This window comes from Heterocephalus glaber, unplaced genomic scaffold (genome assembly GCF_053883595.1).
Source record: "Heterocephalus glaber isolate CG9 unplaced genomic scaffold, H.glaber_assembly_v1.0 deba00001175, whole genome shotgun sequence".
Classification (NCBI taxonomy): Eukaryota; Metazoa; Chordata; class Mammalia; order Rodentia; family Bathyergidae; genus Heterocephalus; species Heterocephalus glaber.
The window spans coordinates 711,056-727,107 of record NW_028258207.1 but is presented as its reverse complement, the minus strand read 5'-3'; the positions used below and the strand labels follow the sequence as shown (position 1 = coordinate 727,107).

General features: G+C 51.6%; 1 protein-coding gene and 1 long non-coding RNA gene across 15 annotated transcripts in view; one reads left to right on the top strand and one right to left on the bottom strand.

The window, feature by feature from the left end:
* Ulk4 (unc-51 like kinase 4) overlaps positions 1-7,055 on the bottom strand; it is a 379,759-nt gene extending 372,704 nt beyond the window's left edge. For all 12 annotated transcript variants that reach the window (XR_015451092.1, XR_015451093.1, XR_015451090.1 and 9 more), the window contains exons 1-3: positions 6,929-7,055; positions 2,511-2,680; positions 283-382 (exon numbers count right to left, since the gene is read on the bottom strand). Coding sequence is in view for 7 of the 12 variants with exons in the window: in XM_004835115.3 (XP_004835172.1) it covers positions 283-382; positions 2,511-2,648 (238 nt within the window). In the remaining 5 variants the exon portion in view is untranslated. The remainder of the gene's footprint in view (positions 1-282; positions 383-2,510; positions 2,681-6,928) is intronic.
* Positions 7,056-10,513: 3,458 nt separating this feature from the next.
* Positions 10,514-14,434, top strand: LOC101726552 (uncharacterized). Of its 3 annotated transcripts, none has more exons than XR_015451087.1 (5): positions 10,514-10,681; positions 10,765-11,619; positions 11,708-12,123; positions 12,270-12,367; positions 13,608-14,434. It is a non-coding gene; the product is annotated as an uncharacterized LOC101726552 (long non-coding RNA). The 3 variants fall into 3 exon arrangements; XR_015451088.1 differs by having other exon boundaries at positions 10,518-10,681; positions 12,002-12,123; XR_015451086.1 differs by having other exon boundaries at positions 10,515-10,681; positions 10,765-12,123.
* The last annotated feature ends 1,618 nt before the right edge of the window (positions 14,435-16,052 follow it).

The window sequence follows — 16,052 nt, the reverse complement described above, 5'->3', positions numbered from 1 at the left end:
AAAGGAAAGTTTACACCCTACATCAGGGATGGCGAACCTTTTAGAGACCGTGTGCCCAAACTGCAACCCAAAACCCACTTATTTATCGTCAAGTGCCAACACTGCAATTGAACCTGAATACTGAGGTTTCAGTTCAGAATAAACAGCTGTTATCTGACCCTCGGCAGCTGGGGCAACTTGGCTCTAGGCCAACAGAGGGCTGTGTGCCCGCTGCGGCACACCTGCCATAGACTTGCCTCCACTGCCCTATATTTTCCCATTCAGCTTCCTACATATGCTCACCTGTGCAGAGCTCCACGACCAGCCAGAGGTGGTTGCTGGTCTCATACCATTCGTGAAAAGTTACAATATTCTTGTGTTTAATTTCATGGGTGAGACGGACCTGTAAAAACATAGCATTTAGGCTTGGGCCACGTTGGATTAAAATCTAAGTCAATCACTTAATTAAAATGATAATATTCTAAAAAATAACACAGCATGCACTCTCAAAAACAACATATTTTTTCTTAAACCCTTGCACCTACTAAGAACCACCTAATATGTAACCCATAAATCGATAAGAAAATGTGTTTACAGGTATTAGAAATTATGGTTAAGAGAGCTGATCACATGGGAAAATGCTAACACGTACAATCTCACATCATGTGTTTGGGCTGGAGGACCCGCTCAGCGTGCACAGACCCGGGTTCAATCCCCAGCACTGCAGAGGGGAGAACACTCATTTTATAAATACAAGCTGCAGAAGAATTATTCCTAGGAAATGACCAGAAGGTTACACTGAAACAGCTGCTGCCGGTGGTGAAAGCACAGGTACCCCCTGAATTACGACTAGCTACTCCCAAAGACCATCACAGGGTGAAAACATCATAATTCAAACATGGAGCAGCCAGGCTGGGCAACTTAAGGGAGGTAGCAAGATACTGTCTCAAAAGAAAATAATTTTTTTTTTTGGTTTTTTGAGTCAGGGTTTCCCTTTGCAGTTCAGGCTGGCTCTGAACTCACTATGTAGCCGAGACCCTCCTGCCTCAGCCTCCTGAGGGCTGGGATTACAGGTGTAAATCACCACACCCAGCTCAAAAGAAAATAATATTTAAAAACACCTAACCCACCAAATATCATAGCTTAGCTTATCCTAAAGGTATCTGGAACAAAAAGCCCTGGTTTTTTGGTCTGTTACTGAACCCAAGGTACTCATGCAGAATTACAGGCCCAACCCAGAGCCAGACTCGGGGACAGGAACACAGCACGAGGTGACGTACACTGTTTCCGGAATGAGCAGCAGGTGTCACCCTCAGGCTCAGGCCTGGCCCCTGTGACACCGAAGGTCCCCTCCCAGGTGCAACAAGGTCAGGGTGGGAGCAGGTGTCCCGGGCAGCAGCCTCGGAGCCACAGCCCTGTGGCCCCTGGGACCCAGCACAGGGGCTTCTGCAACTGGAAGGTGAGCCCAGCAGCCTGCGTCCTGGAAGCCCTGGGGAGGGGACTTCGGGCTCAGGAGGCCTGACAGGAGGCAGAGGGGCTGATCCTTCAGGAACCAGAAACAAGGGAACAAGCAGTTCCTACGGAACCAAAGATCAGCCATCACAGTATTGTTTCCTGAGGTACCAGGGACTGAACCCAGGCCCTCTGCACAGCCTCAGCCCTTGTTTTATTTATTTATTCATTTATTTTTTGAAATGGGGTCTCACTAAATCACTAAGCTGCCTGGCTGGGCCCAGGTTTGTGAGCCCAGCTTCCCAGAGTGCCGAGATGGCCGGCGTGTGCCTCACCGGCTGTGTCACAGATCTCTGTGTGGATGATCGCAGTAAACCCTCAGGCCTCAGGCAGGCCCTACTACTTTACCTCTGGACTTTCCACTCTAGTGTGCCCGGGGCCAAAGGACCCTCAGACGCCCACCCTGGACACGCTCGCCATGTTGGTTCTAGCACACACTGGACGCTTCACTTGACCCGGCGCCCACTCTTACATCACCTTCCCAAGGCGACACTCTCTCCACCAGGTGCTCAGGGTTCCCTGCTAAGGCAGAGGCCCGAGACTCGGTCAGGGCTGGGTTCACCGAGAAGGGCAGCGTTTGCTCCTGCTCCTGAGAGAGCTGGAAAGCATCATGCGGCCTCAGCCTCCAGATCTCTCCCCGGTGGCTCCACACAATCTTGAGGACCAGCCTGTCAGTCACCCGTGAGCGATGCCAGGTATGGCCCACATGGCACAGGCTGGAGAGTGACACTGCTACTCCAAGCTAAGCGCTCACCCAGGATCCTTTTGGGAAACTTCATGTTCATATCCTCAGTCGCAGGAGACATCTGGTAGTTTCCTTTGCACCCTAAGCACCCTTCAGAGGTGACTCCCGGGACCAGTCTATTACTCTGGCAGCACCACCCAACCAACAAAGGGCGCTCGCTGCAGCCTGAAAATGCAGCAGGTGACACAGCCTGCGGTGGCTTCTGTCCTGACACCCCTGTCGCTCTCCTGTCGCAGCTGTCTGTCCCTCGTGGAAGGAGACCCACTTGACTCACCCAGTTGGTTATCTCCGGCCTCTTGCATTTCTCGGTACAAAGAATTGCCACGAAGTTGATCGTCCCCTTCCGTCGCCCTTTATAGACGACAGTCTTGCTTCCTCTGCCAATCTCCTCATATAGGATAAAGTTTTCCATTTCGGGCCAGCTGACACACAATCAAACGGCATCTAAAGGTAAACAGAGGTACAAGAGAGCAAGTCATTAGCATAGACTGCTTAGCCTGGGGTACTCCAAATCTAAATAAACCTAATAATCCTACAAATCCATATAATCCACCTGCCAGTGCTGGAACTTGCATCATTTTTTATAAACAAAACTAAAGAAAAGATAAATAAAAGAAGCAATTCACAAATCAATGTTCAACTTCCTACAACAAGATCTTAAACTGAAAACAGCTATTTTGAACACAAGTACAAACTTGGGGAATGAATGAGATTTTCTTCCACTTTGCTATCTTTCTTGATTTCCCTTTTACAATGGAAACCTAGCCCAAAAGAGAGGAGAGTCAGTATCTGCATGACAGGCTAACATGTGTCCCTTAAACGCCACCAGCTATGAGAAGCAAATGCAACAATGGCTGTACGAATGATGTGGAGACACACATGGAGCAACAGTGCTCCACCTGACCCACGGGACGGAGCCAGCCCAAGTACATCCGGAGTCAGGGGCAGCAAAATACTGGCTTGCGGGACACAGCACAGGACACATCACGCCTGGCGCCCGCTTCCATGACTCCAGTTAGGGGATGGAGCCACACAGCTCACTCTATTACTGCTTCCCCACGCTGTGACAGACCCTGTGGCCGCCACAGAGCCTCAGGTGTCCAACAGACACTGAAATGCTCCCTATGTATGGAACTGCTGGCCTCCGGCCTCAGTCAGGAACTGTGCTTTTCACCAAGCATTTCACCCTTCAGACTCAGGGTGCATACAGTTAAACATGTTCAAGTTCTTGGCCATTATTTGTTTTTCATTTCATGAGTGAATAAGGACTTTGTATAATCTTTTATCAGACTAGATTTCACCTAGAATTAAAGTAGAAGAGTAGAATTAGAATCACAAACAACACAGGTACATTATCAAAGTACTCTAAAATCTTTCAGATAACTAGTGTCTCTGAAGGGATTATGCATGTTAGACTGTGGAAACCCTTCCAGGAACTCAGTGTACAGGACTATCAAAGTGTCTCACTTCACACTTTAAATGTATTATTTGCTAATTGTATCTCACCAAAGCTGGAGGAAAAAGAACATAAATTTACCTCATTCTCTTCCTTTTTTGAAAAAAATATTTCCCAGAAATTACCCAAGCATTAAATATCCTCTTTAAACATGACCTGCATTTCATTTGGTAGCCAGGAGGCACAGCCCCTAACAAAACCCCTCTGAAATAAAAGAGCAACAAGTTCAGGGCTGAGGTTTCTCTCAGGGGGGCCGAAAATATTCCGTAACTCACTCGTGGCCATGGTTACAACTTCCTCACTGCACGGAAAACCTCTGAATGGTGCATTTTAAGGGGTGATTTCATTCTATGTGCATGATACCTCATTTCCTCTAAAGGGGCAATAAACACCACCATAATCATGGTCCACAAAGGTAAAAGTAAATGCAACTACACCAAAATTAGAAATTTCTGTGCATGAGGACTCCAGCACCAGAACGAAAGGGCATCCACAGCCACACGTCTTGGGAGGCTGGCATCCAGAACACAAAACAAGGTCCTAAAACTCAACAGGACCTTCATCCTGACGGGGCAAGGAACCTGAATACACTTTTCTCCAAAAAAGATGCATCAACTACCAACAAGCACATGGAAAAACGTGACATCGCTTATCAAAGCAAATCAAAACCACAGCAAGATATCACAAGCTCACACCATAAAGGGAGCCACAATAAAGACGAAAGCACAAAACCACAACAGCAAGTGTTGGCCAGGATGGAGAAAAACTGGAGGTGCACATGCTGCTACTGCAGTGTGGCTCAGAAAACTAAAAGGAAACCCTGGAGTTACAATCCCAGCACTCTGGGAGGCTGAGGCAGGAGGATCCAAAGTTCAAATCTAGCCTGGGCAATTTAGGAAGATCATCTCAAGATTGTAAGAAAATAAGATAAAAAGGACTAGGAATGCAGCTCAGTGTGATGGCTCAGTACCACAAGGTGGTATATATATACACATACACACACACACACACACACATACACACAAGTGCAGTATGTACACACATGCACAGTGAAGTATTATGTGGGGTATTAGTCAGCTTTCCCATTACTGGGACAGACTGCCTACAACTTGGAGGGGGAGGAGGGGTTTATCTGACTCGAGGGCTCAGAGGAGTCAGTCCATGGTCTGCTGGCACAAACATCATGGTGGAAGGCTTGGCAGAGGAAAGCTGCTCAGCTTTCGGTGGCCAAGGAGCAGAGCAGGCGACACTGGGAGAGAAGGGGGAGGGATAGACACAGACCCCAAGGCCATGCCTGCAAGTCCCCCCCAGATACCCCAGAAGTGGGCTTTACTAATCCCCAGGGAGCTCAATGAAGCATTAAAAAGGCAGGACCTTCCAGGACAGCAACAGCGTGAGGAGCCCTAGGGACGTTCTAGGAAGTGGGGTCAGCCAGGCACCAATTAAACAAGGCCACCAGAGCAGTGACACTCACAGCACCAGACAGCAGAATGCTGGTGGCCAGGGGGCAGCATGAGGAGGGCACAGCCAGTGATTTCACAGGTACAGATGTTCAACTGAAGAGAAAGAGTTACGGTGCAGAACAGTGTGACTACTGCTAACACTACTGAGCCGGGTATGGTGGTGCACACTTGTAATCCCAGCGCTCAGGAGGCTGAGGCAGGAGATCACTTTGAGTTCGAGGCCTGCCCAGACTACATAGTAAGTTCAAGGCCACCCTGAATTACATAGTGAGACCCTGTCTCAAAAAACAAACAAACAAAAAAATCCTTACTGTGGTAAATCTCTACAGATTTTTAAAACAAATTTTAAAGGGCAATACACTGCACCTCAAATAAGAAAACTCAGGGCTGGGGATTTAGCTCAGTGGTTTTGCCACCTGCTGCACAAGCACAAGGACCTGAGTTCGATCCCCAGTACCAAAAAAAAAAAAGAAAACTCATCTTTTTAGATGAAAAAAAAAAGGCCTTATAGTTCCTGTTCCAACGACTCAACTCTGCTGTTAAGGCAGGAAAGCAGCATAACTGAATGCAAAGCACTGGGTTCCATTAAAACATTACATATGGAGCTATGCATGTCTACAATCCTAGCACTTGGGAGGCTAAGGCAGGACAACCTACTGAGTTTGAGGCCAGCCTGGGCTATACAGTGAGCCTGCCTCAAAAAAAGAAATTCCCTTTAAAGAACAAAATGTTGTCATTAACCAAAAAAAAAAAAAAAAAGGATCTCAAAGATCAGCATGTACAGCAAAATAAGCCAGATCACAGACAAATAGCTCATGTTCTCTCAAATACCTAGAATGTAAAAACGATGGCAATAAAATAGAAGGAAGGCTATCAGTAGACAAGAGAAATAGAATACAGGAAGGGTGTGAGGGTTGAGTAATGTGGGGTGAATAGGCTCAAGCTACATTACGCTCACTGAAGCCTCCCCAAATGCGAAGCTTAGGCCGGGGAGGGGGGGGGGTGTCAGGTGTGTTACGGCCACGTACAAATCTGCCAAAATGAAACCCGCTAACCTGAGCAGCTGTGGGAGGCCTGATGGGAAGACTGAGGCCCAACTGGCCTCCTCGCTCAGCACTAAAAGGAGGGCATGCGAGCGTGCTGACACGCTGACGGGAGAAGTCGGAAAAGCGGAGACCCTGCTGTTCACCCGGACAGGGCTTGGAGGGTGAGGCAGAGGAATGCCGCGGAGCTGACCGCCGGGCCCGCGTCTGAGTAAATAACGCCTGTCACCTGGGCTCTAGGTCGCAAGGGGCCAGGAGCCACCGGCCCTCCGCGTTTTAGCCCTGATTCTGTCTCTTTATTTTCCATCCTCGTCGCCCCTCGGTCAGGTTCGAGCTCTAGGCTGGTTCCGACACACAGAGAACGCTGATAAAAATGTGGGGCGTTTTTTACTCAGCCGAAAAGTCCTCCGGGAAAGCCCTAGCTCTGGAGCCTCCTACTCGGGACCCAGCACAGCCCGGCAGGGGCGCCGGCGGGAGCGGTCCTCTCCACAGGCCGGACCCGGATCTCTGCGGGGCCGGCGCCCTGCCCACACGGGGCGCGACTGGCTCCCGAACCGAACCTGGGGGGCAAGGGGAGGCCAGGCCCAGTGGGACGCAGCGGGAGAGGAGCCGCCGCCCCGCGGCCGTCCGGCCCCTCCTCAGAGGCCGCGAAGCCAAGCCGGCCCGGGAGGGCGCAGGGGCCACAGAGGGCGCCTCGAATCGGCCCACGGGCTCCACGGACGCCACGAACCTGGTCAGCCGCACCTTCCGCGCTGGACTCGCCCGCCCATCTCCCGGGCAGCTCGCGACGCCAAAGGGGCGGGCGCTGAGTGGCCGGCCCGCGCTCCCATTGGCCGGAAATCGGAAGTGAATGAGCGGAGCCCACCCTGGATGAGCCCACTGGCCGGGACCAGGAGGTAACTGCCAGTGGTAGGCGGGACTCACTGCTGCACGGCAGGCCGAGCCCCCCTCCGCCTTTGGACTCGCCTGGTCCGTCTCCATGGTAGCAGGCAGAACACCGGAAGAAGAGCAGGGTGCTGATTGGCTGAGCGTCCGGTCCCACAGCCTACTCACCGGAAGTGGGAGTGCTAACGGGAGCCCTGGGTGTGGTGTCGACTGAGCGGAGCTCCCGGACTGTGTTGGGCCTGTGTGGCCCTGGCCCCCGTTTTCTATCGCTCCTTCCTGGGGCCCCCTCCCAGGAGCTCGGAAGCGTGGGCGGCGGGAGGACCCCTCGGGATCCTCAGGGTGCGTGCAGAGAAGAGCGGGCTATGTTCACAGGGAGCCGTCCAGAGTTGCCTAAACTTTCAGAGCCCGCGTCCTAAATTCCCACCCGGGTCGTTGGATCCAGCGCCCTCCTCACTGGGGGCCTGCGCAGTGGCTTCCAAACCGCTTCCCACGCACTCCCCGACACTTTTCAGATTTCTGGCGTCCGGAGAGTTACAGGCATCATGCCACCGTAATGTGTACACGCCCATGTTTATAGTAGCAGACAGCAGTAGCTAAATCTTAGAAACGCCCATATGCCCATCAGCAACTGAGTGGATTAAATGTGTTCCTATACAGTGGAGTACTGCTCTCCAGTAAAGGATAGACTTGAGGCATTTGTAGGTAAACGGATGCACCTCCAGACTGTAGCCTTACCTGACATTGGGAAGTAGGAAGAACGTGTTCAAAAGGGAAGGGGAAAGGAAGAAGGGACAAGGAAATGGAAGAAAAAAAATAGAAAAGCTTTTGTAAATGGAGAGGAAAGGATTGGAAAGAGGGGAGGGAAATGGGGAAAAAATATGTACAGGGCAATATGTATGACAAGTATGTACTGATAAAAAATAAAGTTTAAACATTTCTGCCCCACCCACAGAACTTGGGGTCCTGTGGATCTGAGGGGCCCTGAAGTGCACATTTCCATCTGGGGGTAGAATTTGTGGGTCTGAGTGGAGTAACCCTTCCCACCCCAGGTGACTCTCATCTGTTATTTTATTTCCAACTCTTAGAGCTGCCTCAGTCTTATCTTTCCGTGCCTTTGGCAGCTTTGGTATGGAAAGCCTCTCCTTGTGGACCACTCCCAAATTAGCGAAGATAGTAAATCTGATGAAATGTGACTTATTCTAAATTTTGATGAATGGTCCCAAATACCTGAAAAGTTTCACATCCTGGGATTTCTTAGGATAGTTTCCTCGGGTGTTTCAGGCCATTCATGAACCAGCTAAGGCAAGACAGTTAAATTTTTGTAGGCATGTGGATCTTCTGAATACAGTCCATTGCCCTGGTCAGATTTTTCAAAGATGCCAGTGGCCCAGCAAAGTTTAAGAATCCCTCTGATAGGTAATTTTAAAACACCATCCCAAAATCCAAGCTGGAGAAAACACACACCACTCAGTGGCCACTACTGGTCCAGGAATAAGACCTTGACAAGCATTTGTTCAATTTCAAAAAAAACAGTGAAAATCAGCAGAGTGTTGTTCAGGTTCCCAAGTGAGCCTGGGAGCTGAAACACCAGCTTCTGGATTGCCTAAATTCCCAGGCATCTGTGGAATGATCTTGAAAATGCAAAATGCTTAATACTGAGCATCATATTAGAATTCGTGGAGAGAGACAAAGAGGAGGAAGATGGCATGCACAGATTTGCTCATATATTCGAAGAACACTCCCCCAACAGCCCCTCCAAGGGGAGGGGTGTGGAAGCCAGGGGCTTCTGAGTTTGGAGGGGAGGGAGGGAGAGCAAGAGTTAGTGTAAGAGGTGCATTTTCTGCATCTTGAATTGGGCACCACATGCCCTGTGTGTGTATCATCTAAAGGAATCCATACTTCCAAATGATGCACTGTGCACGTGGGCACAATCGTGCTAGATGTGCATTATGTATATGATGTATGTAACACATGCACACGTGTAGACTAGACATGTGTGCCTGTGTCAGGTACATAAAACATCTACACAGACAAGATGAGGTGGGCGCCTCTCACCTGGGAGCCCCTCGCCTGAGGACCCATGGGAAGCCCTCTGGCTTTCGCCTCCCCTCTTCCCTGGCTAGAAGAAAGTCCATGGGCACCAGCGCCTGACTGAGGATCCCACTGACTGCTGCCCTCCTGATGGGCGGCCTCCTCCACTCTCTCCAGCCCACAGGGCAGAGCCAAGCGTCTCCACTACTGTTTTTACCTCCAGCAGTGCAAACAGGCTGCAGGCAATTTGAATTTGGAGTTTTTTCTTACAAACCTGGACCAGGCTCCCTGCACACCAGCAGTGGGGAAAGGAGAGGCCACCCTGCTTGCCTAGAAGGAAGCCAGTTTCTGTTCCTCTTTCCTCACACTCAAGGCACACAGAAAGGGCCGCTGTCACTCCCTAGCCTTGGCCAGCAGCTCTTGGGTTTTGCCTGAGAATAGACTCCCACAGAACAAGTTGGTGTCAAAGGTTTAAGCATTCTTCTGTGGTTTTTTAATTATTATTACTAAGCCAGGCATGGTGGCACACACCTGTAATTCCAGAACCTGAGAGGCTGAGGCAGGAGGATTGCCAGAGTTTGAGGCCAGCCTGGACAACATAATGAGTCCTTGTCACAAAAACAATGAATTAAAATTTTTTAAAATAGTATTAGTAGTAGTACTGAGCACTGGTTTAGACTGCAGGGCCCTACTGCTGAGCAACACCCCCAGCCCTGAGAAATAATGTTTAGGCTTAAAAAGCTGTTTCCTGTTTGGAGATTTGACATTTGCTATTTTTCTGCTCTTATTGATTCACTCTTTTTATAGAAGACTGTTTAATCTATGCAAAATTTATCTTGGTAATCATTGGGAATGAGGTTATAACTTTATTACTCAGAATAATTACCCAATTATATCACCATTAAAATTCTTTCCTGGGGAATTCACAATGGTTCCCTTGTGGTAGGCCAATTTTTAAATGTATGGATTCAGGTCTGTTTCTAGCTTATTCATTTGCTCCACTGAGCTATTTTTACACCAGTAGGGGACAGATCTTAATTGTGATTTTAAATTTTTATAACAAAGGAAGAAAAGGGATTTGCAGTGCTGAGTGAGCGGCGGCCTGCTCACAGCCTTGTGGCAGGGGAGGCAGAAGCAGGAGGATCTCCGGAGCCCAGGAGTTCGGGAGAGCGAACTCAAACACAAGTCACTGCAGGGAGTGAGGGATTATGAAGATGCAGGGGACAGCAGTGACCAGGGGTCCTTAGGGCAGGGTCCCTGGGCACCGAGCTGCATGGAGAGCACCAAGTTAAGTCCAGCCCAGGACTTAAAGCCAAGAGTCCTGTGCCCGCCCCATCCATGCATTATGGGACCTAGTGTGTGTTGGGCTGCACACTGGCCAGGGAGAGGGCCAGGCGCAGAAAGAGCCCCGCCCCTGCTCCTGTGGGAACTCGGGCCCTGGGCAGGGTGCACAGGGCGGCGCGCAGGTTCCACTCAGCAGCTCAGAACACAGATCTCTCCATACTGGGATCTCGCGGGCCGCTTGAACCCCACAAAGGACACCTCCGGCGTGGGATCCACCGGGAAGGTGCTCTCAGAGGGGGTGGGGAGCGGGACAGGTCCGCGGGGTGGGGTGGGGGGAGCAGCCCAGCATGGTGACGTCACCTGTAGCCCTGGAGCTCTGCTTGCAGGCTGCGCCTAAGGCGCCCGCCCGTGCTGGCCACAGTCGAATGCTTGCACGGCAGCGACCGCAGGCAGCTGAGGGCCGAGGCTGACGTTAGTCCCATCCTGGAGGAAGACACATGCACCGGCGGATCCGGGAACCCGGGAGAGACTCGCTCACGGGGTGCCCGGTCACTGTGAGCCTTGATGTCTCCCTAGACCGCGGTCCGTGACAGCCCCACCCCTAGATTCTCTGTGAACTCAAGTGAACCCACGCCAGAACCCTAAACTGCCTCTGGCCACCGCGGACCGAGCCCCAGCCCGGAAGACAGTCCCCTGGCTCCAGCCCCCGCTCAGCCCTGGCGCCCGCGGTGCCCTCACCCCAGCCCGAGTCCGAGCCCCGCGGTGCCCTTCATCCTTCTGATTCTTCAAGCCGAGGTCTCCAGCCTTATGAGACCTCGGTCAGCCGCTAAGTATTTTTGCAGTTTGTTCCTGTTTTGCTTAAATCAGTCGGGGTCCGCATCTATTGCTTCTAATTAAGAGCTGCCTGCTGCCCAAAGGGTCTCAGATCTGGAGGAAATTCAGTGGATAATCTGTTCTGCCTGGGGGTGAAGAAGATGACATCCATTTTTGTTTTGTCTTTCTCTTTGTTTTTGGTTTGTCACTGAGGATTGAACCCAGAGCCTTTGCACTGAGCTACATCCCCAGTTGTTTAAAAAAATTTTATTATGAGAGAGGAGCTCATTAAGTTAGTCAGTTGCCCAGGCTGGGCTCAAACTTGCGACCCTCCTGCCTCAGCCTCACAGAGAGCTGAGATTATAGGCGTGTGCCACCAAGTCTGGCTGAAGCCCAGTTCATTTTAAGGTAAGGAAACCTGGCAGCCTTTAGCGGAATGTTGGAAACCAATTTTTTAAATCGTTGTCTGTACTCAAATGGGACAAATAATCTTTAGGGTAAAGGCTGTGGAGCAGTAAGCCACGGCCCAGGACCCAGACACAAACGCTTGAGATCCGCAGAGAACTGAAGACTCGTGGGTGGGGACCACCACAGAGAGGAGCCTCCCTGAGCCTGGATTTGGGGCTGCCAGTCCCAGATTAGGCGGCACCCTCGCTCCGTCCCTGCCGAGGCTGCTGGCAGAGGTGCCACACTGGAGGCAGGAAGCGGGGCCTGGGCCGCTCAGGCTCAGCTGCTCCGGCGGCCGAGAGCTGCCCATCGCTCAGTCCACCTCTCCTGCACCTCCCACCAGGGCCCGACAGGCTCAGTTCCGGCAGGGGCCGGGGACGAGACACCCTCAGACCCTCGAGGCCTCCTCGCTGACCACCAGCCCTCCCAACACAGACGTCCTTCTCTCCGAGGCCAGAGGACCAGGTGAGAGTTCGCCTCCTCCCAATCGGCAATAGCACACCCTCGGCGCTGCTGCTGTTCTTTTCAGAATTGAGGTTTGTCTTTTGGGTTTACCTTTTTTCACTTTTATTTTTGTGGTTTTAAAATTTTGTTGTTTAATTGACACCTAGATGAGGTGCTGTGTGACGCTTTCGTGGATGGATACGTTGTGTGCTGTTCAAATCAGGCATCTCACACCTACGTCCACATCACCGATCATTTCTATGTGGTAAAACACTCAAACTCCTTCACTTTAAGCCACATGTTATCCCAGCTACTGGGGAGGCTGAGACAGGAAGATCACAAATTCAAGGCTAGCCTGTGCAGTATAGCATGACCCTGGTTCAAAGAGGAGGGGAAGGGGGACCGGGATGTAGCTCAATGGTGGAGTGCCTACCTGACATGAGGAGGACCTGGGTTCAAGGCCGGCCCCACACACAGATCCTCCCTTCTGGCTTTTTTGAAATACGCAGTGCAGTGTAGTTATCAAGAGCCACCTTAGCATGCAACAGAGCCACAGAAGCTGTCTCTTGCATCGAACCCCAACTCAGCACTTGGCACAGATCAAGGTCAGCAGATTCCACGTTCCAGTGAGATCAGGCGGCAAACCTGGCCTGGGGCTGCCCACTCCTGGCTCTGTGCCACCTGTGTGACCACAGGGCCCAGCTTGTCATTGTCCAGGGCCAGGCATCGTGTGGACAGAATCAGGAAGGCAGACAAGGCCGGGCCTTCCATCCCATAATGACGTGCACATTTTCCTGCTGGGGAGAGAGCTGAACCCTGAGAGAAAGTGGAAGACTTTGTCGGGTTGAGTTTCTGACGACCCAGCTGTCCACTAAGCAGGGGCCATCTCTCAGAAGCACGAAGGCATCACAGGACACAGTGCTGGGGACTCTCAGCCTTCTGCCCCTCCTGTGTGCTCACTGAGTGGTCCCTGCGGGGCAGGTTCTCCCCTCCACCAGGAGCACTCGGAGGCTCTGGTGTGTGCCGTGAACTCCAGTGGGCAACGGTGCTCATGTCCTCCTAGCATCGGCATGGGTCATAGGAGTGCCAGGACCCTGGATGGAGCCTACGCCCCTCAGGAGACGCAGCTCTGCTCACAGCAGGCCCAGGTGGATACTGGGTGGCCCAGGCGCCCTGGGATGGGAGCTGCCAACTGAGAGCTGAGTCACAGCCTCGAGGTCTGTGCCTGCACCTCCCCAGGGCCTGAGGGTGCTAGGAAGGTGCTGAGCGGGCTGCTCACCCCTCCAGTTTGCTTCTTCCTTCCAGCCAGGGCCCTCACACTGAGCTACAGCCCCGCCCCTTTTCCATTTTCTATTTTGAGATACGGTCTCAGTTGCCCTGCTGGGCTCACACTTGTGACCCTCCTGCCCCAGCCTCCCAGAGTGCTAAGATTACAGGTTGTGCCACCAGGCCCAGCCCCATGCCTCCTCTAGATACATGTCTAACCTACAGGTTTTTCTTCACAGGAGCTCCCTTTGAGCACCCGACTAGAAAGAAAACTTCAGGCCTGGCTTACAACTTGTTCTGCACGGCATGGAAAGCGCAGAGAAAGCAAACCTTCCGTGGGGGACCCGACAGCAGACACACTTGGCTGGATGCTGAGAGACAGAAGCCAAGGGTGGCTGGATACCCTGGCACCGGACGGCTCCCACTCCCGGTCGCCTCTGAGCTCCTGCCTCAGCCACACCCTCCTGCCCAGCTCTGGCCCTGTGCCCTGGATGCACAACCAGTCCCCCAGCCTCCACTCGGGCCCGCAGAGCTCTGGGCCCAGCCTGCCCCTGCCCCCACGCCCCAGTGCATCCTTGTGGGCCACTACTCCCTTCCTGTCTTCTGTTCCGATCAGCAGAAAGAGCCTCTCCAACTGATCCACTAAAGCCTGCCTCTGGCTCAGTGCCAGCCTGCTGCCCAGCAGACCTGGAAGACAGACCAGCTGACCGCGCCCCCCAGGGGCCTCTCCCTCGGGAGCCCAGCTGCTCTTACACAGTCGCTTTCTGATTTCCGGGCTTCCCTGCCCTGCAGCTCCTGGTCTCAAGCCTGTGATTTCCTGGTCAACACAGCAACCGGGCCACGTGGATCGGAATCCGGTACCTCTGCCTGGCCTGCTGGCAGACGCTGGGGCAGTCCACCCATGCCCCAGATCTGTGCCCTCGACGCCAGTGTGGCCTCCTCCTCCAGGTCTCCCCTTTCCCCCTGAATCACCGGGTCGCTCCTCTGGCATTGACTTGCTGCCTTTTACATGTTTTTTCTCCTGTGAGGTGCGATTTCATGAAAATAAAGAATTTGATGAACTCGGTATATTTTTTCAGCAAAATCCAAGCTAACAATGTGACCTCAGAAAGCGATAGGAAACCAGGGTGAAACAACAACCAAAGAAGAAAGTGAAAATTTTGCGGACACTCTCCCAGCTCCCAAAGAGCCGAGTCGGGTCAGTTTGTCAGCCGGGTTCACAAACAGTGCGTGCGTTCTAGGTGGCTCAGCCTGCACAGACTGTCTGTGCAGCAGAGGCGTGGCGAGGAGACGTTCATGAATGAAACCGCTGTCTCAGGCCAGGAAAAGCCGAGGCTGAGCTAGACCAGCTTGGCGCAGATACTGGTTGAAGCCGTGGATGTGCCCATGGGGAGTGGTATTAGGTTCTGTCTTCGGGCCTGCCATGTTTCCTAATAAAATGTTCCTTAAGAGCTGCTGGGGGGCTGGGGTGCAGCACTTGCCGGCATGCTTGGGGCTGGGCCAGATCCCCAGCCCTGCAAAACACACACGGACGCACAGAACTGCTGAAGGGGTGGTGGGGTATGGCCTGGGGACACAGGGAGGGCACAGTCCCCCAGAGTCTACATGCCAGGGTCACCACTTTCAAAAGAGGAAGAAGAGCTAGGTAGGAGTAGAGTGGAAGACTGTGAAAGTTTTTTCAGAAAGTATTTTCTCTGAGTTGAATATTTCCCAGGATTTTACCTAAGACTGTGTCTCAACAGCCACCACAGGATCCATGAAACTTCCCAAGGTTTTCTTCTAGGAAAACAGTTTCTATTGGAATTATCCAAGAACAGAAGGAATCCGGCTACTAAAAAGGAGAATGGTGCCCTGCTCCCCATAATCTATTAAATCCTCATGGATTATAGGGTTCCAACTTTGGTTCTGTGCTGTTGGAAACTTGTCTACTCCTAAGGTGGAAATGGCCCCTCAGTGACCATGACTTTATTACGTTTTGCTTTCTGGTCAGGACCAATGCTCCTTGATTGTTTTTAATGGTCGTGGGTATACTCCTGTACTCGTTTTTCCATATAAATTTTAGAATAGTGTACATTGTCATTTTCTTAAGATCTCCTTGGCACTTGATTGGAGTGACATAAAATCTGCTGGCTAACCTGGGGATCAGCGGCTATCAAAGCAGCAAGTCTGTCTGTCCTGCTCAGGGGACCTGGAATCACTGTCCTGGGCCTCAGTAGTGACTCTAATTAATCGTGACAACCTGGTGTTTACGGAGCCGGGGGAGACTCTGGACAGAGGCCGGTCACCGCAGCCAGTCACTCAGGCACCAGAGGAACAAGCATCATTGAATGGCTTTTGGGAAGAGTAAACACAATTCTGGATTCTCAGATTTACTGGGGAAAAGGCAGAGCATGCTGGTAGGGACTGCAGAGGACTCGGGGCTGTGAGCCCAGAGAGGTGGCGTGCAGAGAAGAGAGGGCTGTTGCATTAGTAATAGCGTCACCTATGGCTTCTTTTGATTTTTTAATTTTTGTGCATTCTTTTATTTCATTTTTGCTCTTCTCTTTACTTCCTATTTTTAAAAAATCATATTTTTTAATTTTTTAAATTAAAAATTAAATTTAAAAAAAATCATATTTTTTAAAATCATAGCTCAGTGATTTCGCCGCCTGCTGTGCAAGCGCAAGGACCAGAGTTCGATCTCC